Below are 26,421 nucleotides of genomic sequence, written 5' to 3' on the forward strand. Positions count from 1 at the left end.
TACTGACTTTCTCTGCCTTTTCTCTGAGTTTTCCCCTCGTCTCCATTTGGCTTATATTTCCTTTGTTTTACTTTTGAGAGGAGTTTTTCTTGAAGGAATAATAAAGGGAGTTTTGGAGGGAGTTTTGGGGAGAGTTCTGGGAGTTCTTGGAATGTAACACTTGAGTTTTTTGGACTGCTGTCGGCTCCTGCGCCGTGTGGCGACACTCAGGGTAAGGGTATTTGGCCACCATCGCTGAATCCCTCGGATTGCGAATGTGGCAGTCTGCCTCTATCCCTTTGCCTCTCTCTCTCTCTCTCTCTCTCTCTTTATCTTCCTCTCTCTCTCTCCCTCTCTCTCTCCTTTCCCCTCTCTTTATCTTCCTCTGGTAAAAGAACAAAGAATGTGTTTGGCATATCAAAAGTCAGGGGTCCATATTTGATTTTCTGGGGGTCGCGCTCTGTTAGCTGTCAATTTTGTTGCCGTCACGCGTCATTTCACAGCTATATGGTATTGAGTGTTGCCAAATAGGGTGTCCTTTTACCTCCTTGAAAATGAAATTGCCTGTCACTGTCTGTGTGTGTGCGTGCATGTGTGTGTGTGCGCACGTGTGTGTGTGTGTGTGTGTGTGTGTGTGTGTGTGTGCGCACGTGTGTGTGTGTGCGCGTGTGCGTGCGTGCGCGTGTGTGTGTTTAATGGCGGGGGGCAGTTGAGAGAAATGGAGACTGAGATGGATCCGATTGTGATTTATTATTTATTTATATGTACGTATATATATTGGAGAAAGGGATTTGATGTTTGAAATATGCACAGTATTCATTACTGTACCACACGGAATGTCAAAATTGACTCATAGTTGTTACATTTTGTATGTGAGAGAGAAAGAGACCGAGACAAATTCCAACCCTGCGAGCATAATAATTCTCCGCCTCACGCTCAAAATAAAAGCCGTCAGAAATAATAACTGCTGAACTTTTACTCTCGAACCTTGTCTTGTCTTTCGCGAAAACCGACTTTACAAATCGGCAGGGCTACAAATTGCCTTTCCCTCCTTTCTGTTTCAAAGAGACACACACAGTAACGGTACAGACACTCTGCTAACTTTACCCCCGGCTCACGCGTACTTTGACCTCTCCCCATATAGACGCTGACGGGATGGCCCACATCGAGAGGACCGGGCGGCAGGGCCACTGGCGCCGAAAGCAGCACCGCTGGAATGGACCCGACCACTTCCACAGTGACAGCAGGTTGGCTCGGCTTCAAAGATTGTGTCTGGTACAGTAGGGTTTACATGTATCCGTCATGGAAGGTTCTGATCATACATCTGTACGTTGTTATCAAAATGTGGATGCTGTAACACATTCCTCAGCATTGTTGTGTAACATGTAACTGAAAAGGCATATTGTTACATTTAATGTTCATTCTCAAATGACCGATTACCAGTCCACACCGTTTCTTTCCCGTTGAGATTGCTATAAGTGGGACAATTTCTTATACTTTGACAGCATGCATTTTGAATCCTTGCCGACATTTTACTGGCTCACTGCTGGTGTATTTGCTTCGGGGGGTCTAAAGTATTGACATCTCATGTGGTAATAACGACCAAAAATAGACCGAAATAATCACGGCAGATCTCAGGGTCAAAGCGCGCAGAGAGACGCTTGCCAGTATTGCTGAGATAGCTCCATATTGTCACTTTGCATACGGATCTACAGGGGGGCGGACAAGGTAGCAGAAACATCTAACAATGTATGATGAATACCAAGTATGTGATGAGTAGGGCAGCTTCAAATCCTCCTTGAGATGCTTACAAGTCCTGAGCTGTGCAGTGACATATTGGACAAGTTTCCTGGAGGCAGGTGGCAATGTGTTTTACACTCTGTGCTCCAGAACTTCCAATAAAATGTTCAGTGATGTTTAGATTTGGAAATGGGTTGAGGGCGCGGAATGCATTTGACTTGATCGAGAACACCATGAGGGAAAGGTGTTTGCACCATACACATGGTACACATCATGCTCCTCTATAAGATGGCCACATATTCATTGGTTGTTATATGATGTAGAGCAGTGGTTCCCAAACTTGGGTAGCTACCATAGACATAAATAATATCTATCCCGTTAAATTTCATTTCCTGGCCGAGTTCAAATGTTGGCCGTCACCATCTTGATTTTTCGTCAGCAGAGTGGGAGGAGGGAATGGGTTGAGCCCTTCCGCACCTCACGTGAGATGGGAGTTTCCCAGAGCCGCAGCTCCGCCTGCTATTGGTCCGTGATCGGCAAGCTGCGTGATCACTGGACAGGCGATCTGTCAATCACCCCCTTTTCTATCATCTATTTTACTCCAAACGGGCGAGTTATATAAAACCTGACCCCCCTACAGTTGTTATGAAAAGGTGGAATTAGCTATATAGACCAAAACCATGTTTCGCCCCTCACTGGAAAGAGTGTTACAAAGTCAGCTATTTTAACATGGGGGGGAATGCCTACTGGCCCCAACGCCTAGTGGCCATTCGAGGAACTACAGCTTTTCAATTCACTTCCGCACCCTCAGAGGGAAGGGGGTGGGCTTGCCCACTGGTAGGTACGCATACCCCTAGGGGTCCATAGAGGTACTACAGGGGTGCTTGAGAGAAAAGGGAAAATGTAAGAATAAACCATGAGGATAAATGAAACAAATGTTAAAATAAATCCGCAGTCAGGAGGCACTAATTGCGACTCTTTCACTCCCGTTTCTTATTTTGTAATGTTATATTCTTCGAAAGGTGGGTTACTATTCATTCAAGACTGTGAGAAAGAGAAAACTATAGCATATGATGATATGCTATAGTTTTCTCTTGCAGTTTTCTAAGCAAAATGTAGTTGGCTGAAGGGGGTACTTAGTTGGATGCAGGAATGACAGAAAGGTGGCGCTGAAGCCAAAAAAAAAGTTTGAGAAGCACTGATGTAGAGCAATGATGGACCTAATGACTCCCACAAGATGGCTACCATATAATTACAGATCCATCACTGTGTTTAACAGCTGGAAACAGACATTGAGGGTTGAAGGCATCCTTTGGTTTTCTCCAAACCTTTCAGCAGATGTTGGAAAAATGGGCCACAAGACGACTCAGACTTAAACGACTTTTTTCCATTGCTCACGGGGGCCATGTTTTCTGCGCAGAAGACACATCAGGTTCTGTGTCTTTGTGAGTTGGTTGTTGCTACAGTTAGCTCGTGAAGTAAAAGTGATCAGAGTTAGCTAGCTAGCTCGTGAAGTAAAAGTGATCAGATGCTGGCGTGGGCTATGACACTTTGTCTATTCTGACTTCTACATGGAAACTGATTCATCCGTGCTGGTGTGGACTGTTGCTTTTCTAATAGAGGGATTGCTACAATAACCAGGGTTTCCACAGACGGGTCCTTGAAATCCTTGAAGGTTTATGAATTTGAAAGAATAAAATCAAGGCATTAAAAGTTTTTGATAGACATGGATCGCTGAAAGTGCTTGAATTTAGGGTTTTTTCCTGCATAGAGAATTACGTGCTGTCGTTGCTCCAGCATCTCTGCCGATCTCGAAATTGACTTGGGTAGCATTATAGCTAAGCTAATGATGCTAATGACATGTCCCTCCCACCTGGGCAGAAAAACAAACCAGAAGTGCCGTTTCTGTGGGGTCGCGTGTGAACGCTCAGAGTCGATCAGTGCCGACGCCGACATCTCGTTATCCACGTTTTATGACGAGAATTTCTCCAGAGCTCCGTTGTTTGAGTCGGAGGTGTGGCTATCTGAGATTCAATTTCATATCCGTAACTCATCTGTCTAGCTGCTTTTGCTGTTTAGTTCATTCAAATGTAAGGCTATTTTTCTTGTGGTGATTCTGTTATTTTGCTCACTCACATTGGCATGTGGCAGTGATATTGCTTCTTATCACAAAAGATTGATGTGGCCAGCAGGCAATTGTGGATTATTGCTTGAGTCAGCGTTTGGATGCGTCTGTAATATACGTCTGTCTATGGGACTGTCAGAAGTGATACAATAATTGGTCTATTACCTTGGTCTATTCAGCATCAATTCCACAGTCAGACAAATGTGTTGGTTGGTTCCAATAAGGCATTATGTACCTTTTGGCAATGCTGTGAGTTTATACAGTAATTTAGCAGATTCATAATCATAGTTTTGACACGTATGAACACTTATGTGTAAATAAAAAGTACTGAAGCAGTACAATGAAGGCAAACATAAAGACAGTTATGTTGCTTTCAACATCTGACTTTCTGTCTGTCTCGCTCTCTCTCTCCCTCTCTCTGTCCCTCTCTCTCTCTGTCTGTCTGTCTCTCTCTCTCTCCCTCTCTCTGTCCCTCTCTCTGTCTGTCTGTCTCTCTCTCTCTCCCTCTCTCTGTCCCTCTCTCTCTGTCTGTCTGTCTCTCTCTCTCTCTCTCTGTCCCTCTGTCTCTCTCTCCCTCTCTCTGTCCCTCTCTCTCTCTGTCTGTCTGTCTCTCTCTCTCTCTCTCTCTCTCTCCCTCTCTGTCCCTCTCTCTCTCTGTCTGTCTGTCTGTCTCTCTCTGTCTCTGTCAGGGCCCCTGTCTTCCAGCACTATGATGCTCTGGGGCCTCCGGGCTCCTTCAGGGTGTCCCCCCGGCCCGGCCCCTCAGCAGGGAAGCAGGACGGCCACATGGGGATGCTGGATGAGCTCACTCTCAAGCACGTGGCCCAGGACTGCAGCTCGCTCAAGAACCAGCTGCTCAGGCTCAAAACCTTACTGCAGGTTAGACACTCTCAAGCACGTGGCCCAGGACTGCAGCTCGCTCAAGAACCAGCTGCTCAGGCTCAAAACCTTACTGCAGGTTAGACACACTCAAGCACGTGGCCCAGGACTGCAGCTCGCTCAAGAACCAGCTGCTCAGGCTTAAAACCTTACTGCAGGTTAGACACTCTCAAGCACGTGGCCCAGGACTGCAGCTCGCTCAAGAACCAGCTGCTCAGGCTCAAAACGTTACTGCAGGTTAGACACTCTCAAGCACGTGGCCCAGGACTGCAGCTCGCTCAAGAACCAGCTGCTCAGGCTCAAAACCTTACTGCAGGTTAGACACACGCTGCTGCAGACAGATGCAAGTCACCACAACACGTCAAACACACATCCATATGCACCAGCACAGATGATGCATAGATACTAGGGATGGGCATTTTAAGCAATTTAAATACTCGAGTACTCTCCTTCTATTATGAACGAGTACTCGAGTACCCGAGTACTCCCGCCCATCCCTAATAGATACATACGTGCATGTATGCGTGCTGTCACCAACACACAATTCCTATAGGTGCGTACTGTACATGTACACAATCTTCACACATTTACTAAAATATTTTCTGTTATACTGAGCAGAGTTGTTGTTAATGTCGAATCAGTTAGGTTTACTAAATCCTGTCCTGCTTTCGTTTTGAAGGTACTTCACAAGGTCAAGAATTGACCATGTGAAAAATGTCAGCCTTTCTCCATAGCTAGCTAGCCACTATGTTGCCACGACAACATGCCCAAATACAGTCTGACAAGAATACAGTCTCAAAAGTACAGTAAGACTCGAGTACAGTGAGCTCATACCAGACGTTCATACTCAGTCCTATTAAGATTTAAGATATAGCTTAGCAGAACGCTATCTTCTGGAGTGTCACAAACAGCGAGCTAAAAAGTGACAATGAAATATTGCATTTGAAGCTTCTTGAGAGGGAGAGAGAGAGAGGGACAGAGAGAGAGAGGGGGGAGAGAGAGAGAGAGAGAGAGAGAGAGGGACAGAGAGAGAGAGAGGGGGGAGAGAGAGAGAGAGATAGGGGAGAGAGGAGAGAGAGAGGGACAGAGAGAGAGAGAGAGAGAGAGCAGACATAGATAGGTAAGCTTTTGCTAGTAGTTTTAATCTACTGTGCCAGTCACATGTCCGTTTCCTCCCTGTTATTAGGGTTGTGTGTGTGTGTGTGTGTGTGTGTGTGTGTGTGTGTGTGTGTGTGTGTGTGTGTGTGTGTGTGTGTGGGAAGTTAATCACTTAATAGATCTGTCTCTGTCAGTGGGAGAAATCCATTCAGAGGGTGTGTGTGAGGGAAGGGGAGGGAGGCGTAGAGAGAAGAGGGGAATGGAGAAATGTCAGCAGTCTTAAATACAGAATGAACGACACAAAGCATACACAGTCATACAAACACACACACGTACAAACACACACTCCCGTCTATGCACATTATGGAAAACCCGCCCACGACACACAGCGTGCTACGCTCTCCACAAAGCTAAATTGTCTTATATGAACGCCGCCTCGCTTGACTCAATTTACCCTCTCCACCATAAAAAGTGACATTTTTCGCGTTTGCATTTGAATCAAATGTCTCCTTCAGATGTGTTCATATTTGCTCACTGCAATTAGTCAAACGCTTTGGCTGTGTAGCCTCCAGAGGGAAACCATTCAGTTGGCCCATTTAGTAGCTCTGTTCTTAATTGCGTTATTTGGAGTGTGATGGTGCTGAGCTCAAGGCAGCAGCTGTAAACGCGCGCCTCCAGCCTGGCCCAATCCTAATTGATCTTTGCTGTACTGTGCAAACAGCCATACCTGCAGCGCAACTGTGTTTACGCACGATGCTAGCTGCCGAGCGGATGATCTACTACCTGACCTGACTGAAGAGCAGGCAGAACGTTTGATTGAATTTCTTGTTGACACGTATGATAAAAATCCGGATCAGACGTGGGGAGGAAAACAATATTTAAATAACGTGTCAAATATGATGAGCAAGCGGACGTGGGGCTTCATTTATTCAGGCAGCCTCAAAAGAGGAGACATCAATCAATGGGCGCGCTCAAAGATTTATTCAGCTGCTCTGCCCCCCGGTGGCCAACACTGGTCGGCGGCTCGGGGTCTTGTAGAGAGGTATGCATAAAAAAGCAACATGAATTATTCCGCTATAGTGAAATATTCCACTTGAAGCTTACCTGAGGCGATTGTTGTTGATCAAGATTCACTGTATAATACCGTGTGTGTGCGTGTGTGTGCATGCGCGCGTGTGTGCATGTGTGTGCGTGTGTGTGTGTGTGCGCGCGCGTGTGTGTCCAGCTTGAAGATGCAGGTTCTCCAGCAGCTGTTGCGGAGGACAGTGAAGACAATACCGCTGCATTACAGGTAAGAAGGTTGACTGTAGTTTTCTAAGTGCTGAGTGATTGTCCATTATGTCCTGTATGTCTCTGCAGTCTGCAGCTAAGGTAGACTTGCAGTGACTTCTACAGTATGTGCAGTGTAGGGCTGCACGATCGTGTCATCGCTGTCGGACGATAAAGGCTTTAGAATGAAATATCTATAAAGAATGTAATGTATAAAGAACATTTCTGCCCATATGACAGGCTGATCAAATGACGCTTTGATTATTGTTGGTCTCAGGGTTTTAGCACATCATCCAAGCCTCTTTAAGTAGGATGAATCTTACAATTCTGTTTGATTCTTTTTTTTACATCAATAAAAAAATGGGGCAGGTTTTACATAACCTAAAGTAAACATAAAGTCGTTTTCTTGTTATGCCCAGTATTGTGTACATTTTGAAAAAACATTGTACCGTATTTATGTCTGCATCTGCCAGTGGGGCCATTACGATAAGAGTAGGCTTAATAATGTGTTAATTCCGCTACAGGAGAGACTCGATGTTCTCTGAATTAGGTGGAGAAAATGTGTGTATTTATCAGTGTCGGCATCCAGCCAAAAGAGTTGGAAAATATCGGCTATCGGCAATACAGTGTGTGTGCGTGTGTGCGTGTGTGTGTGCATGTGCGTGCCCGTGCGTGCGTGCGTGCGTGCGTGCGTGCGTGTGTGTTTCCAGTTGGAGGAGCTGATGAAGGAGGTGCGCGTGCTCAGAGAGGAGGTGCGGAGTCGAGACCAGACCATTGCTCAGCTCATGCTGCAGTGTCAGCAGCTACAGCATCAACGGCAACAAACGGTGAGTCGTGCGCACACACTGACCCGTCTGAAGGGGGCGCCGGACCTGGGGGGTAATGATGCTTATAACCATAACCCAATTTGGGGAATACTTCCCGTTCCCTGCCATACTACCGTAAATTCCGGACTATAAGCCGCGGCTTTTTTCCCGTTTTTTGGCCCCTGCGGCTTATATAACGGTGCGTCTTATCTATGGATTTTTTCAGAAAAAAAAAAAAAAAAAAAAAAATCTCTCTTTTTTAGCACTCTTTCTAACTATAAATCCACTTCTGTTTTAATTTCCTCTCTTGCCCTCTTTTCACCACACCGCGGACACTGTGTGCACTGTAAAAATAAACAACGGTGGTGTTGTGTTATGTTGTTTTGTTGAAATGTTGTAATACGGTAAATGGGAGCTTCCTCAAACAGCCATCTCTTCCCGACAATCCCCTCTGTGCGTGACCACTTACATATGGTAATTACGGTAAGCAAACGGCCACTCGGGCAACAACTCCCTCCCCCGACTACCAGGAGAAAATCACAAACTTCAGCGAATTCACACAAAGGAAGATCAAGGAATATTCACAACAAGACGAGCAGTAGAAGCAACACTCTCACTTACCATGGGGAAGGTACGCAGAAATTCACACGAGGCAGCTTTCAAGTTGAAAGCAGTCAATCTCGCATTAAAAGAGAGCAGCCGCCGATCAAACAGAGCAGCCGCGCGTAACCTGGGCAAAAGGGACTGTCCGTCCGGGGGAGAACTACTGAACAACTCCCTCCCGACTACCAGGAGAAAATCACAAACTTCGGCGAATTCACACAAAGGAAGATCACGGAATATTATAGGAGTGTGAAAACATCCACAATTACCAACGGGTTCCAAAACGCTGGACTGCTGCGGGATGAAGAGGATCACCGCTGCGGGGACTGCCCCCTAGTCCGATACCTCACGAGTCCGATACCTCACGAGTCCGACACCTCATGGTTTTGGGTTAGGGTCTGGGGGAGGTTAGGTTTAGGCGTGGGGGTGGGAGAGGTTAGGTTTTGGGTTAGGGTCTGGGGGATGTTAGGTTTAGGCGTGGGGGTGGGAGAGGTTAGGTTTTGGGTTAGGGTCTGGGGGAAGTTAGCCTCTTTTTTCGGACTCGTGAGGTGTCGGACTCGTGAGGTATCGGACTCGTGCCATGGCACCTGAAGGAGAGAGGAGAGTGGTTGACGAAGCCACCCTGAACCTGTTCGTTTCCGACACTGAAGATGAGGACTTTGGTGGTTTCAGTACGCAGGAAGAAGAGGAAGACGAGGATTAGTGACTTGACTTCTCTGGTTACAGGTTTGCTGCACATATAGCCTATTGTTGTGTGATTTTGTCTGGGGATTAGTGACCTGACTTTTGTTTTGTTTTGTTGAAATGTTAATAAATGGGAGCTTCCCCAAACAGCCATCGCTTTCCCGACATTCCTCTCTGTGCACGAACCCTTTCATATGGTAATTAAACATCAAAACACCCGCGGCTTATAGTCCGGTGCGGCTTATAGAAGAAAAAAATAGTCAATTTTGGTCCCGCGGCTTATACACCGGTGCGTCTTATAGTCCGGAATTTACGGTATATGTTTGGGGACTCACACCAGAAATGGCGCCATATCGTTGATTCATTACTGTTGTTAGGCCTGCAAGGACTTTGTCTTATCTTAACCCATTGATACCTGACGCAGCATTTGTGTGTGTATCCCTTTAAGACCGCGAACCGCGTGACGCGGTTCGTGGTCTTAAAGGAATACACACACAAATGAGGGATATACACGCAAATGCTGCATCAGGTATCAATGGGTTAAAGGGACTATATGTAGTATTTCTAACATCAATACATCATTACCACGCTCGTTTTAGACATGAGTGTAATTACCATTAAATTAGAATTAATTAATTTGTGACCATTAATACTAAAACATTTAAATAACGTCTCTTGAGGCTGCAGGGGTTGTGCGATAGCTTCATGGTCTTATAATCGCTCTTATCGCTGCTAGTATAATATGTACAACAGAGGTTGCGTACAGGGTCGAAAACCTCTGTCATAATCTATTACACGTATTACCTGCCAGATCGTTCTGGCATTAAAAAACAATCGGTAAAAGACGGAAAATATATGGTTAACGCGACCACTGAATTGTCCAATATGTGCAATATGTGTCATTTGTGGTTGTGATTTGCTACGGAATGTGCTGGTCTTGTTTATACGTTGTTTATTTTGTATTGTTGCTACAGTACTACAGTATGGTGGCAGTTATACGTGTGCAACATTTGAGTCCAAGACAAATTCCCGCACAGGGACAATAAAGTATTATTGTATTGTCTTGTATTGTATTGTGTTGTACCATGAACTAACAAAATCATCACTGAGAAGATTGCTATCCTCCACATGGCCTCTGTGCTGCATCTTACATCGTGTGCCACCAGGTCGGATTCCTTGGGAAATCTGCCGGATTGCTCGACGGCACAAAGGGACTTTTGCTTCATGTCACAACACAAGGACTGTTTTACTTTGTAAATAATACAACTTTGAACAGAGCAACTTTGTTCTACTATTCTAACTTGCACAGCTTTCAACTTTGCATTACCTCATGGGAATGCATATTCACTGTTTTCGAGGGCCGTTGAAAACGGTCTAAACTGGGTTTCATAATAAAGTTGGAAAGTTTGATGGAAGTGTGGCAGTATGTCGAACTTGTCAAGCAGCAGTGAGATAATAGCAGTAGGCTGCTAAGCTAATCTCGTGACCCACTGAGATATGCCATGGACTCACTGTGAGAGAGAGAAGAGTCTCTGTCTGCCCTCTTCACCTGCAGCCAGCAGGGGCAGTAGTGATGAAACTAGGCATCAACACGTTCTTCTGTGCTCCACGCGCCGACAGCTCTGCATGCTCAGAGTTGATTACTGAAGCCATTGTATATGTAAGGGATAATCAACAACTAGGTGTGCATTCATACGATTTTAACACGCGGCACGGAGGCTTTAAAATCATATAATGCACACCTAGGAGTTGATTATCCATCTTATTCCATGGTCATTTGACAACAATATGAAATAAAAAGCATTCACAAATGTTTGCTGTTCCAGTAATTAGGATGAACATTGGATACGAGCCGGTATGGTGCAGGGAAGCTAGTCAGCTCAGCTCCTAGAAGCTGAGGTAACGAGTTGAACAAACGTTAGCTGTGCTGTTTGATTAAACAAGCTGTGCAGGTTGGGCAGCAGATGAATTTACAACATGTGATTAGACTTGAGCCGGACTACGTGTGCGTTATACGGTTTTAATGCTCACCTGGTCAATCAGAAACGAGTATTCCCCCAGACTGATCGACTTTATTGATCCCACAATGGGGAAACCCACTCGTTACAGCAGCTCACACACATAGATGACAATTTAAAAAGGCTCTAAAAATAGACACAAAGTAAAACCAATAAAACACACTGGAAATACTAAAAAGTTGTGACTACAGGTCACACCGCAAATAAATATAGCAGCAAGGCACTATTGAGAAACAATGGCCTGCCTGAAAGGACATTTTGAGTTGCGTGATTTTCATTTTAATGTCCATATTCCTCTCTTATAGCTGGAATGATTTATACCACAGATTCCTTCTTGCAACCAGTGGCGAAGCTATAGAAGTCAAATGCAATTTGCACAATTGAATTGCATCATATCATATTGCTTCATAACGCACTGCACTGCAGCAAGACTGAATCGAAAAATATTGAATTGTTGGCTTCTTTAAAAATGTACTTTCAGAAAATATACAAATAAATAATTGTTTTTTTTTTTTTTACTTTCGTTGCATCGAATCATTAATTCTGTGTCGAGATGTGTATCAAATTGCTCTTAGAAGGAGAGACAGACACCCCCTGCCTGATGAAACGTACTGTATATACAGTAGCTTCTTTGCTGCTAGTTCACCTCTCAGAAACCGCTTCCCTATATAGATCTGAGCATGTCTGTGCATACCACCTACTGCATGTCTGTGCATACCACCTGCTGCATGTCTGTGCATACCACCTGCTGCATGTCTGTGCATACCACCTGCTGCATGTCTGTGCATACCACCTGCTGCATGTCTGTGCATACCACCTGCTGCATGTCTGTGCATACCACCTGCTGCATGTCTGTGCATACCACCTGCTGCATGTCTGTGCATACCACCTGCTGCATGTCTGTGCATACCACCTACTGCATGTCTGTGCATACCACCTGCTGCATGTCTGTGCATACCACCTGCTGCATGTCTGTGCATACCACCTGCTGCATGTCTGTGCATACCACCTGCTGCATGTCTGTGCATACCACCTGCTGCATGTCTGTGCATACCACCTGCTGCATGTCTGTGCATACCACCTGCTGCATGTCTGTGCATACCACCTGCTGCATGTCTGTGCATACCACCTGCTGCATGTCTGTGCATACCACCTACTGCATGTCTGTGCATACCACCTGCTGCATGTCTGTGCATACCACCTACTGCATGTCTGTGCATACCACCTGCTGCATGTCTGTGCATACCACCTACTGCATGTCTGTGCATACCACCTGCTGCATGTCTGTGCATACCACCTACTGCATGTCTGTGCATACCACCTGCTGCATGTCTGTGCATACCACCTACTGCATGTCTGTGCATACCACCTACTGCATGTCTGTGCATACCACCTACTGCATGTCTGTGCATACCACCTACTGCATGTCTGTGCATACCACCTACTGCATGTCTGTGCATACCACCTGCTGCATGTCTGTGCATACCACCTACTGCATGTCTGTACATACCACCTACTGCATGTCTGTGCATACCACCTACTGTGTGTCTGTGCATACCACCTGCTGCATGTCTGTGCATACCACCTACTGCATGTCTGTACATACCACCTACTGCATGTCTGTGCATACCACCTACTGCGTGTCTGTGCATACCACCTACTGCATGTCTGTGCATACCACCTGCTGTGTGCATGTCTGTGCATACCACCTGCTGCGTGTCTGTGCATACCACCTGCTGTGTGCATGTCTGTGCATACCACCTGCTGCGTGTCTGTGCATACCACCTGCTGCATGTCTGTGCATACCACCTGCTGCGTGTCTGTGCATACCACCTGCTGCATGTCTGTGCATACCACCTGCTGTGTGCATGTCTGTGCATACCACCTGCTGTGTGCATGTCTGTGCATACCACCTGCTGCGTGTCTGTGCATACCACCTGCTGCATGGCTGTGCATACTACCTACTGCATGTCTGTGCATACCACCTGCTGCATGTATAGATCTGAGCATGTCTGTGCATACTACCTACTGCATGTCTGTGCATACCACCTACTGCATGTCTGTGCATACCACCTACTGCATGTCTGTGCATACCACCTACTGCATGTCTGTGCATACCACCTACTGCATGTCTGTGCATACCACCTACTGCATGTCTGTGCATACTACCTACTGCATGTCTGTGCATACCACCTACTGCATGTCTGTGCATACCACCTACTGCATGTCTGTGCATACCACCTACTGCGTGTATAGATCTGAGCATGTCTGTGCATACCACCTACTGCATGTCTGTGCATACCACCTACTGCATGTATAGATCTGAGCATGTCTGTGCATACCACCTACTGCGTGTATAGATCTGAGCATGTCTGTGCATACCACCTACTGCATGTATAGATCTGAGCATGTCTGTGCATACCACCTACTGCGTGTATAGATCTGAGCATGTCTGTGCATACCACCTACTGCATGTATAGATCTGAGCATGTCTGTGCATACCACCTACTGCATGTCTGTGCATACCACCTACTGCATGTATAGATCTGAGCATGTCTGTGCATACCACCTACTGCGTGTATAGATCTGAGCATGTCTGTGCATACCACCTACTGCGTGCCGATAGCTTGTTTACACAAATCCCCCCGTTAGCATCAGATCTTTAGCGAGACCGAGAGAGTGAAGAGCGAAGAACTGGAGAAAAGAGTGAACAAAGACTTTCCATTCCCATAAAGGAACGTAATCTCCATGCGCTTTGTAGAATACTTAAGATCGAGGCGTTGTCACAGGGAACATGGGGATTTCTCCACACACAATAATGTGCTGTGTGGAAGCCTGCTGATGCATGTGCAGTACCACTGTTTGGCTGTCTAGCTAGCGCTCAGTGAATACAGCAGCCTTTGTTGTAGGTGGGAGTTGAGTTTCTGCCTGGTATGTTGTTGTTGGATTCCTATCTCACTAGTTTGTTTGTGCGCGCGCACACACACACACACACACGCGTGTGTGTGTTTGTTTGCACGCTTACGCCTGACTACCAATAACCTCCATTCTGTTGGCTTTTAGCCGGATCCATATCTACTCTAACATTCATTAGCGTCTCTGCCGCGCCGCGGCTCCCTTGTTAGCAAAACAAACATATGCCTGGGCTGACATTATTCAAATCTCCGGCGCGTCCAGAAATACCAAAGTGTCAAAGCCAGGCCCGCTCTCTCTCCCTTGCTGCCTGCTGCACACTCTCCTTCCAATTAGAATTAGCGCCGCGCACACAGCAGGTTCCCTGATATCTGTCGTCCCCTCGTCCTCAACAAAGTGTCAGGAATAGATGTTTTCTGTGCCTGAACTTAAGGGGTTGAGAGAGAGAGGGGAAGATAAGAGGGAGGCTGAGATATTCCGTGTTGACGGCGTGTACTAGGTTGCAATGAAAGTTGGGTTGCTTAAACGGTAAAAATTGGATTGTCGAGTCGTTCTGTTGCTCAAGCCTTCCAAAGTCTTTGCAGCATAAGTCTGATGGAATAAAATAGTAGAACTAAAAACATACGAGTACTTAGCCAATTTTCCCCTGTGGAATCGCCAGCCGCTTCTTTTCACGCGTGTGGAGGAACAGATTACCCCCCCCCCCCCCCCCCCAGTTCCCCTCCCCGCTTAACAGGTGCCCCAACCAACCAGAGGAGGCGCTGCTATGTGACCAGGAGACATACCCTTGTCCGGCTTCTCACTCACAGACACGGCCAATTGTGTCTGTAGGGAAAAGTGTAGTGTAGTGTAGTGTAGTGTGTGAGAGAGAGAGAGAGAGAGAGAGAGAGAGAGAGAGAGAGAGAGAGAGAGAGAGAGAGAGAGAGAAAGAGAGAGAGAGAGAGAGAGTGTGAGTGAGTGAGTGAGTGAGTGAGTGAGTGAGAAGGGCAGTGAATGGGAGAGAAAATGAAGTAATGGGAGAGTGGAGCTATCTAAGTAGGAAGCTGATTGGTCAGTTTGTCAGCCCTAGTTAACAGGATGCAGTTTTGGACGCTGCTTCCTCCAGCTGTTGAGGCAGACTGCACATGATTATGCATTCTTGTCATTAGAGTTGCATTGAAGTTTACGTGGCAAAGTCGAGGCATTTTCTGTTGGATTTTGCCATGATTTGTACAACAGCCAAATTCATGTTCCTTTCTGATCTCTTTACTAAGCTGGTGTAGTGCTACACTTTTTGCAAAATGATTTGATACACAATCATCAATGCTAGCCTCACTTGTACTGAACTCTTTCAAATATATTGTATAAAGTTAACAAACGAATGAAAGAATGAAACAAAGTCATATCAGGTAGGCGTAGGCGGGTTAGTCAATAAAGGTTTTAATGGATGAAAAAGAAAGTAATAAAGGGTGGGCATGTGCTTAGAATAAATGTCAATGTTGTAATTGCTTCTTCCTTTGTTTACCACCTTACGGATAATTCTAGTTATTTTCATTAATTTCATTTCAGCCTTATTTTTCAGTTTTCTTTGCCTTCATGCCGATCGATTCCAGACAAGATTGCATCAGTTCCTTCACCCTACAGCTACATACTGTACTTCTCCGCTTCCCTACAATCCAACAGAGGCAACACAAAAACTCAGTCTATCTGTCTTTATCTATCCGTTCAGCCTCTCCAAGGACCGCAGGGCAGATGCCAGTGCCACCACCAGAGGGCTCCCTCTTCATCACTACGACAAAGTGACAGACAGCTGGACAGACGGACGCAGCAGCAGTACGACAAGGCCACCCAGACACACTGGAGAGCACCCGGCCAAGCCGTGAGTACACACACGCACGCACACACACACACGCACACAGACACGCACACACACACACACACACGCGCACGCACACGCACACGCACACACACACACACAGTTTGTTCTATGAAAAGCAACACTGTGCTGTCCGATACAGGTTGATGCTAGTAAAACAATAGGGCAGTGGTGGCCCAACGGTTAGAGAAGCGAGCTTGTGACCAGAAGGTCGTCGGTTCAATCCCCGGGACCGGCAGGATAAATCTGGGTGGGGGAAAGTGAAAAGGCAGTGCTTGCCCCTCCCTCATTACCACCACCGAGGTGCCCTTGAGCAAGGCCCTTAACCCCAACCGCTCCAGTGGAGCTGATCAGTGGCCAGCAGATCAGACTGTGGTTGTACTGGTCAGCTTCCAGGTATGATTGTGTGTGTGTGAATGTGAACAGGGCACTCCTGAAAAAGAGAGCATTGCTCTCAGTGAGACTCCCCTTGTATAAATAAAGGTAAAAAAAAAAAAAAAAGTAAACACTTATACTACGAAGTATAAGCAATATATGCGTCACTTTCTTTGCTTTTGTTGGGGCGAGGTTTACATTGTGTCCACTGGTATACCGTGGACCTGCTCACTGTCACCAGTGAGTGTGTAGTAGTAGAGTATGTTGCTGAGTCACTCTGCTTAATTCACTCTGCCAGCCTCCCATCTGTTAGCGCGCTCTCTCTCTCTGACCCGCCGTGTCTGAAGTGTTAGAGGACTAGACCACGGGCTCTTTGTGGAATTCACTTTATTATTATGTTGTCAGTTGGATCGTCCGTCTGTCTCACAAGTGTGCTGGTGAGTTGAAATTCAGTTGGCACTGTCATCTTTAAGGCATAATATATTCACACACACACAAAAACAATCCCCTTCACTTTCACTAGAAGCTGTATACTGGCTTTATGAGCAGGCCTCCACATTTTCACCTACCCAGGGTCCTTCTTCATAACTGTGGATGCGTCTTTTCCGTTTACAACAGAGCACGGATTGACGAGTTGACAGCCAATCACAAACTGGAGGTGACCACACATGGAAACTGTCAACAGTGTTGATGTTGAACAGGTGCTAGTATATGAAATGGTAGCATACAAAGGTTAGCTGCTCCACCCTCTGCTGAGCTGGGGAGAGCCAAGACTAGCACCATGCTTCCTCCGACACATACACAGTCCCCAGCCGCTTCTTTTCACCTGACAGGGGTGGAGCTTCACCGGCAGGACGTAGCACGTGGGAGGATCACCCTATTCCCACCAGTTCCCTTCCACCCCGACCAGGCGCCCCCGACCGACCAGAGGAGGCGCTAGTGCAGCGACCAGGACGCAATCCGGCTTCCCTCCAGCCAATCGTGCCTGTATGGACGCCCGACCAAGCCGGAGGTAACGCGGGGGTGCGAACCTGCGACCCTCGTGTTGGTAGGCAGGGAATCTACCGCTACACTACCCGGACACCGTGTCTAATTTGAGTTGATTGAAGTAAAGGTATCGGGTGTCAACCTAGCAAACCTGCTGAATCCACGGAGTGTTGAGTACAATTCAGAATGCAGTCCACTGCACAGGGATGCTGAATCTAAACGGAGTAGTCCAATACTTGCCGTTGAAATAGCCAAGCTCATCATACATTGTCCTCATGGGCTTTGTGCAGTTTGACACCCTGGTATTATAGAACAACTATCTGCTACGTTTGATTAGTGATTTTACCAATACACCAAATAATTAGTCCCTCAAAACGAACTACCTACCTAGCCAAACAGACGATTACACTTCCACAGCGAGAAGTATGGCTGCACAATTAATCCCAATTAAAGTCAAATCCTCTATTCAAGATTATATGTGATTGATTTGAGTCAATGATTCAGCAATACCATCGGTGGAGCCGGTCGGCAGCTTCAACAGAAGCAGGCAGAGAGCTCAGTCGTGAACTGGTGAGGTGCGAGAACCTTCAAAATCAAAACGAGTCGACCAAACTCTGCTGATAATGGTTAGAATGAGACAAATCTGCCCAGCCCCCTGACAGCAAAACGAATAAGTTGGTGCTGGAAAAATAAGTTGTATCGAACCTTTTTCGGATTCAAAGATAATGACATTAAACCAACAACACGTTGTGTGCAAGCGATGTTTTTGCAATAGGATCAATCAATGTAACCACCTGAAGCGTCTGTACCGTAAAAGTGCAGTACGATGAGTGCATGAAGGTAAAAGCAAGCTAGAGCGCAAAGTCGCCGTCCTCCCCATCGCTTCACAAACTTCAATTACGTACGCGGTGTGTTTAATACCGGCCCGTATCCGTCAAGCCCCCATAGGCCCAAAGAGATTACAGAGGCCATTACTCATCACTTGGCTGAGGACATGACTCCCATCAATACCGTGCAGAAGCCAGGCTTCAACACAATCGTATACACACGCTTGGCACGCGCTGTGCAAATCGCATCTGGCCGTGCCTGCTCTTTACAGTCGACGTGCAGGAGAAATGGAAACGTATTTAAGAGATTCCAAATGTGTTGCGACGGCGACAGATTTATGGTCAAGCAGAAGCACAGAAGCGTGTGAGCCGTGATCAGCTCAATGAGACGTCTGCAAACAGTGTTTCCCCCCCCTCAAGACCCATTATGAGTTCCACCCGGGGCCTGAGGGGAGGATCTGACCTCATGTCACCTGAAGGAGGAGAGGATGGTCAACAGACGATGGAGCTAACAGTGCGAAGGCGGCTTCCAGTAATAACTGGACACCACTAAATGGTCAAATGGACTACAGTTATATAGCGCTTTTATCCAAAGCGCTTTACAATACACCGATGGCAGCAGCAGCAGGCTACCACACAGGGTGCTGGCACAAGTCCATCGGGAGCAATTTGGAGTTCAGTAGCTGTTGCACTTCAATTGTTTAGGAGATTTCCTGCAACAGTGTTTTCCTGTGAGAATCCATGAATGTTCTGTGGACTAAAAAAAAATGTCACCCGTCCTAGATAATGACTGTAGTAGATAGTAGTAGATAATGACTGAATTTTCATTTTTTGGTGAACTTATCCTTTAAGAGTAATAGGATGCGAGACACACACACACACACACACACACACACACACACACACACACAAACACACACAGACACACACACACACACACACACACACACACTAAGAGACGGAAAGAAGCAGAGATAAGCAGCATGAAAAAGATTACGTCTATACAAAAGGATAGAAAAAATAATAACAACACCCGAGAGGTTTACTGTGTTATGGTTCGATGGTGATATGATCGGTATGAGGCACAGCTTATCGGTTATCAGCACAAGTACATTCTCTGAATATTTTGTTTTAATGCGGTATTCATAAATAGCAATGTAAAAATGGAAGAAAAATAGCAAGATTGCTAACTAGGTCCCTGGTTGCCACTAGCGGAGCCACGATTCATAGTGTGGGTGAGCCTGCAGAAAATCAGGTGGGTCCAAGACGATAACGATTGTGTGTGTTATGAGCCAAAAGAATGACACCACTACTGGCTTAAATGATCCCCAGTGTATTCCAAGACATAGCAGTACAGCACTAAAACGAAAAAACAAAACAAAAAAACGTGCGCAACTCAAACTGGCACGCTACCCTCGTATAACCACACACACGCCCGTGCACAGACACACCCCGCTGTCAGAGCCACATCAAATCATAAATACTGTAGCTCATATATTCAGAACATCAGATCCAACCACATGCACCTATCAGACCCAACGACAGAACAGCATAACAGCCTGCTGGGGCACAGCTGCTAAATAATCACACGGACAGACAAACAGACAGATACAAAACTGCACGCATGCTCACACGCACACACTCTCTCTCTCACACACTCTCTCTCACACACACACACACACACACACACACACACACACACACACACACACGGCACAGTGACGGCGTAAAGTACAACGACAATCAGAGCAGCATACCCAATAACTCAAAGAGAAAAGCAGAAAGATTGTGGACACGTCTCTGGGAGCTTGTATGTCCTCTGTACCAGGGTGCTGAACCCCGCCTCAAAAGCATCAAACAGCTTGCGCTCTCCTATGTCACGTGTTGCACACAAATATCATACATACGGAAGATGCACACTCCAACTTACTTCCTTGACAGCTAGATCCACACTTTTCTTCTCGCCAATTCTCAACGGCTTCCTTGTTTTGCTCGGGAGTACAAAAAAAAACGTCACAGCTTTTAGCTATCTTTAATTCGAGGAAAATGACACTGGTGGGTGGAAGTGAATGGAGAGCTTTCCCCCCCTGATGGGCATGGCCTATTTCATGCAGTGTCTCTATGTCCTCTGTGGCAGGCTGCTGAACCCCCCCCGCTCAAAAACATCACAGCTCTCATCACCATGGTCGGAGTGCATCTTTGACTAATTGGCTTGATTGGATGAAGCTACCTGTGGTATAATAACAAGGCACACACACCACAGAGAGAAACTGCACACTGCTTTCTTCCCATCTTTCTTCTCTCCATTCCGTACACCTCTCTCTTTGGACATTTCTATAATTATCCTTATCCGTTTTTTCCCCTTCCTCCTCCCGGTAACCCTGCATTCCTCTTCCATCACCAAGGCAGAGACGAGATCCTTCAGCGTTTTTTTTCTCTCGCAGCCTTGTGATGAGATGTCACGCTTGAGAAAACGTTTGAACGGCAGAGCGCCATCAGCCATCGCACACGTTCTCACCTCTGACAGGAGGGTGAGGTGCCTCGTACCTACGCGGCACCACACGGAAGGCCTTGAAGCCGTCTCAAAGTCCTCCGTCTTGTCTTTTCAACACAGCAGGGGTAGAGGAGTAGTGAAAGATGAAGATCTCGCAGGATCGATAGAGAGACAGACATCCTGAAGGACCTCAATGACCCACTGACACGGGAGCTCGTCCACGTCCCCTCGAATCTTGATCGACGATTCAAAATGAAATACGCGAGCGAGGACATCACCCCAACCATCGAGGCCAAACTGACAGCTGAGATGCCCGGGACAACTTTAGTGATGTTTTTTTTTTGTTGTTGTTCTTTGAAACAACGTCCGTTAAATCCAAAACCGGCATGTTGAAGAATTTTGAGCCGCATTTTAAGCCGGCATTGTGTGCAGCCTCAGTGAGAAGAAGGGTGGTGTGTTTGCTGAAACTAGCAAGGGTGGGTGGTGTGTGTGGGCGGGGATGCATCGAATGATAATTCTTGATGTAAAATGCCTCAATAATTTCACGCAATTCTACGCTGATTTTGAAACCCGGGAAGAGCCAGTCGAGGCATTGCTCACACAGTGTGTTTCTTTAAAAATTTCACAAACCCCTCATTTTTCAATATTTATTCGTGGTAATTTACACTCCAAATGTATTCTAACCACACGGAGAGCTGGGAAAAGTGTTGTTTTTCAACGGACTGGCCCTTTAATACCAAGCTCTTCCGTTGAACAGGAAACGGTGAAGCTAGTTGCGTTAATGCTTGTGAGAGACAGGAAGTGAAAGAGAGTGACAGAGTGACAGATAGTGAGAGAAAGATGGACGATGGATAGACGCGACGTGTTCAATATCATGCTACAATAGCATGCTGTCTGGCAGCTGGAGATGCAATCGATAGCAGGAGTGCCAGAGGCAGGGTGCCGAGTACACACTCTCTCCTAATTGACCAACTCTTGGCTAAAAGAGTGATTGGATGCGCGCACGCACGCACACACACGCACACACACACACACACACACACACACACACAACACACACACACACACACACACACTAAGAGAAGGTAAGAAGCAGAGCTAAGCAACATGACAAAGATGACTTATACAAAAGAATAGAAAAAGAGGCAATCATCCCGGAGAGGTTTACTGTGTTATGGTAGGATGGTGATAAGATCGGTATGAGGCACAGCTGAGCCGGTTATCAGCGCCAGACATTGTCTGAATATTTTTGTTTTAATGTGCTATAAAGAGGAATACAAAAACAGAGGAAAAAAATAGCAAGATTGCTCACTGGGTGCCTGGTTACCAGAAGAGCAGCAGTAGCAACCAAGAGAGGCATGGCCAGCTGTGCTTCATGGGAATCATCACCATGGTTGGAACGTGTCTTGGACTAATTTGATCGATTGGTTGAACCTACCTGTGGTATAATCACAATTAGGGTTGTCAAAAGTATCGACGGTATTGAAAAGTATCAATACTGAAAATTTGAATCGGATATAATATTAATTTGCAACAGGTATCGATAGTATCGACAAGTATCAATACTAAAAATTTGAAACGGATACAATATTGATTTGCAACAGTTTTTCGATACCATCAAAAATCACTGATCTGTTGCTTCAACAAGCTACACATGTTCTGATAGGCTGATGGCTAGAGCAGGGCCAATCTGCTGTCTAAATTCAAAGTTTGATCAGGCCTAGATTATGGAGAAGTGTGCGTCTGTCCGTCCATCTGTCTAACTTTATTTTTATGCCTCTTGATGTGTCGTGGTATCGAAAATGGTATCGACTATTTTCCTGGGTATCGGTATCGAAGTAGAAATTATAGTATCGTGACATCCCTACTCACAATGCACACACACACACACAGACCACAGATACACTAGTTTCGTTTCGTCCCATAGTTTTTCTCTTCATTCTCTACACCTCTTTTTGGATATTTCTATAATTATCCTCCTCTGTCTTTTCTCCTCCCGGTAACCCTGCATTACTCTTCCATCACCGAGGCTGTGAGACTATCGAGACAAAAGTGTTTTTTGCAGCCTTGTGTGACGAGACGTGATCTGTTGACATTACAACATTGTACGCTTTCTCTGAAAGGTTAATTAAGAGAAATGTTTCATCGTGTTTCTGCTCCCTTCCAACGTTTATGACAAGATAACGAGAAGGTCAGAGGGTAAACTACTAACAGAGAGAAAGAGATGTTTGCTTTTCTCTCTTTCTCGCTCTCAGACGGTATCAAAGCCGTCGGTAACACACTGACAAGTTTAGCACCTTCACCTGGCTCTAGTTCACATCGTGTACGAGCGCCTCGCTTTCAGCTTTCGTCTCGTCACTTTTCTTTTATACACACATTTCCTCCGAGTCCGTCTCTCTTTTCATCTGTTCTCTTTCTAAAGCCTTAAACAAATATTTATTTCGAAAACGCTCTGCACACTCACCGTGAGACGAGTCTGTCTCTCCCTTTGCTGAACTTCTCTCGGTGTTTCTCCCTGCTCCTCCTCTACTGTCATATTTTGTTCTCGTCCTCGTGCTCCCTCCAACGCCCTTTTCCGCCGCACTTCTCTGAGATTTGTTTACTTCTGTTTTCCAACGTTTCAAAGTGCTGCCTGCGACTGTATAGCAGAGAATATAGGAGCTCTCGTCCTCTGAGAGCAGCTTCACCACATCACCAAGCTACTCTGCCACATCTACAGGGCTGTACGTACGTACGTACGTAACATGAATACGTAAGTATTCATGTTTTCTGTATCCATCACTAAATGGTCAACTATTTTCATTACCCTTGACCATAGAGGATTGCACAGTTGCCATCAATTATATAATGCACATTTACAGACAGTAGATTTGATCATTTCATTGCTTGATGGTAGCTGAGATAACCCATACGTGAAAATGTGTTCTTAAAATATACCTGTAATTCCTTACACTAAAAGAAACGGGATAATTTTTTTGCTTTTGTCATTTATAGATGATTGATTTTCTTTGTCTGGCCCACTTAGAGACCAAATTGGGTCACACGTGGCCCGTCATCTAAAAAGAGTTTGACACCCCTGACACAACAAACGGCAATCGCAAACGTATTGCAACGCCAAAGAGATTTGTTGGTGGATGAGCCAAGAATAAGTTGCTGTCATTGGCCGCCAGCGATAATCTTTTCACGGCTTTTATATCCCCATCTCTAATTGGTCCTCACCAGTGGCATCGTGAGTCGTCTGTCTGCCCCCGGCTGAGACGCACCAAATACCTGAAGCCCGTCCCGTCCCCTCCCCGTCTCTCTCTGTGCTTTGAAAGAGGCATAAAAGGCCTCGACACACGGGGGACACTTGAAAGGACTCGCAGCAACAAAGACCGACCCATGTGTCGCCCCACCGTCGGCTTTTTCCACAGCTAAAAAGCGACACTAAAGACAACGGGCTTTCAAAGCAAGACGACCCCACTTCAACTCACTTCCTGTCATTTTGGGGACGCGCGTTTTGCCAACGTGATCTCCGATTATGACGGATCCCTTCGCCTCCATATTCATTCAAGTAAATTATTCGGCCCGTTCTCCGAAGCCACATTATCTTCAGAATATTCTGACACTAAAATGGCATTTTTCAGACAGACCGATCAGGAGAAAATTTAACTTGTTCAAGATCTCTCTCTATCTCAGCAACACACTCGTGGCCTTCGGGGCGTTTCCCGAAAGCCCACGTCGTGAACAAATCCGTGTTTTGGAATGATCAGATCGAGATGATGAGATGAAGTTGGAGAATGAGCAGAGCTCTTCTCCTTCACTGCTTCGCTACCAGCTGACCAGCCATTCAGAGTGATTTCTCTCGCCAAAGGCCCAATGCCGAATCGACCAGAAAAAGCCGCCGACGACTAGTGCTAACGGCGTTGGACAGATCTTTTCTCAGGACCAAAAACTGATTTTGTGGATTCTTTTTTAAACAAAAATAATAATAATAAGTTTTGGAGACCTACTCACCTACAGTGCAGCGTTCACGCCGCTAACTTCTCAAAGTCTTACTGAGGAATTCTTTGGGAACACAACTCTCCACGGAGCCACTTTCATCTGCCCACAATCCAACGTCGAGTCCAAAAGCCCGTTCTGGAAAAACTGTCTTAAAATATGCTGTGAGAGTTTGTCTCTATCCTTTACAAGCACAAATAGAAATTGGAGACACTTGTCACAGCGGGAGGCTCAGACTCAGACTAATATTAATTTAACTGTCACTTGTAGAAAAATAATCTGTTTGAATAGCTCCCCAGAGCGTTCATGACAACAGAAATTATGTTTTGTCTTCTTTTCTCTGCTCTGCCTTTCACAAGCAATAACACACGAGCAACACCATACTTACTACTATAATTGGAGAGCCGTATGCGTGTGTCTGTCTGTCTGTCTGTCTGTCTGTCTGTCTGTCTGTATGTCTGGAGTTGCAAGGCACACCATTGTTCCGATCGCCTCCAAACTTTGCTGAAACACTTTTAATGGGTCTGGCATGAAACTGGTGCAGGAAAAAAAAACATGTGCCCATAGGGGGCGCTACAGCAATATTTTAGATTTTAAATGGCCATAACTCGCACACCATTGCTCCGATCGCCCTCAAACTTGCGGAGTGCGCTTAGGGGGACCTGACGGAGTGCACTGTCGTGCACGTAGTCATAACGCCACCTACTGGCAAGGTAAAAAAAATGGTTTATCTCGAGAACCGTCCATCCGATCGATTTGAGGAGTGCGTTGCCGGGAACCCGACAGAGTGCGGTGCCCAATTTCAAACGCGCATAGTCACAGCGCCACCTACTGGCAACACAAAAAGTGGCCTATCTCGAGAACCGTTCATCCGATCAACTTCAAACTTGGAGAGTGCGCTGCCGGCCTATGGCGCATCGTCTCCACACTTTCTAATGCTGGTCATTTGAGATCGACTGTAGCACAATAGAAAACCATGCACCCTTCGTGTGTGTCTCCATGTGTGTTAGAATTGGTACCACGTGTTTGTGTCGTAAGACTGTGTGTGTGTGTGTGTGTGTGTGTGTGTGTGTGTGTGTGTGTGTGTGTGTGTGTGCGTGTGTGTGTCATACCACATGCATCTCTTGTGCTCCAGTGCGCGGCCCTCTCCAGCAGGGGGGCGGCGTGAGTGAACAATGAGCTGGGCAGCCTGGGGGAGCAGTGAGGAGCAGACCTTGTTAATAACCCAGATAAACAAACAAGCAGATGAACAGCAGCAGTGAAACAATGGCAACACAATAGACAGTGTTTCATCAGCGGCAGACAGAAGGGATAATTACCGCTACCCCGCGACTCCCTGTCTGCCTCTTAAACAACCTCCTCTTCATCTCTCTGCGTGCGTCTCTCCCCACACCTCCCTCCGTCTCTTCAGCTCGCTCTCTCTCTCCCTCACACTCCCTTAATGTGTTGCTCACTCTGCCCCTTTCTCTCTCTCTCTCTCTCTCTCTCTCTCTGCCATTCTTCCTTTCATGTTACCTCCCTACTCGCGACTTCAGTCATCGTTAGGTTCGGTGGCTGTCACAAGAGGGAGAGACAGAGAGCGATGGGAGGCCAGAGATAATGTGCCAGGGAGAACGCAACGAGGGCAGAGAGCGAGTGGCGGAGAGAGGAGAGAGGGGAGACGAGGATCAGACATTACAGAGGATGAGAGAGAGAGAGAGAGGCTGCGTGCGGGAAGTCGTATCAGGGAGTGAGCCAGATGGGGAAGGAAGGGAAGTCATATCAGGGAGTGAGCCAGATGGGGAAGAG

General features: G+C 46.3%; 1 protein-coding gene across 1 annotated transcript in view; it reads left to right on the forward strand.

The window, feature by feature from the left end:
* ccser2a (coiled-coil serine-rich protein 2a) overlaps positions 1–26,421 on the forward strand; it is a gene marked incomplete at both ends in the record, with an annotated part of 65,644 nt that overhangs the window by 24,223 nt on the left and 15,000 nt on the right. Inside the window, 5 exons of the mRNA XM_083650693.1 lie at positions 1,124–1,226; positions 4,534–4,723; positions 7,047–7,112; positions 7,801–7,917; positions 15,823–15,972. Coding sequence (XP_083506819.1) covers positions 1,124–1,226; positions 4,534–4,723; positions 7,047–7,112; positions 7,801–7,917; positions 15,823–15,972 — 626 coding nt within the window. The remainder of the gene's footprint in view (positions 1–1,123; positions 1,227–4,533; positions 4,724–7,046; positions 7,113–7,800; positions 7,918–15,822; positions 15,973–26,421) is intronic.

The sequence above is a fragment of the Poromitra crassiceps genome (genome assembly GCF_964638095.1).
Source record: "Poromitra crassiceps genome assembly, chromosome: 14".
In the NCBI taxonomy this organism is placed as follows: domain Eukaryota; kingdom Metazoa; phylum Chordata; class Actinopteri; order Beryciformes; family Melamphaidae; genus Poromitra; species Poromitra crassiceps.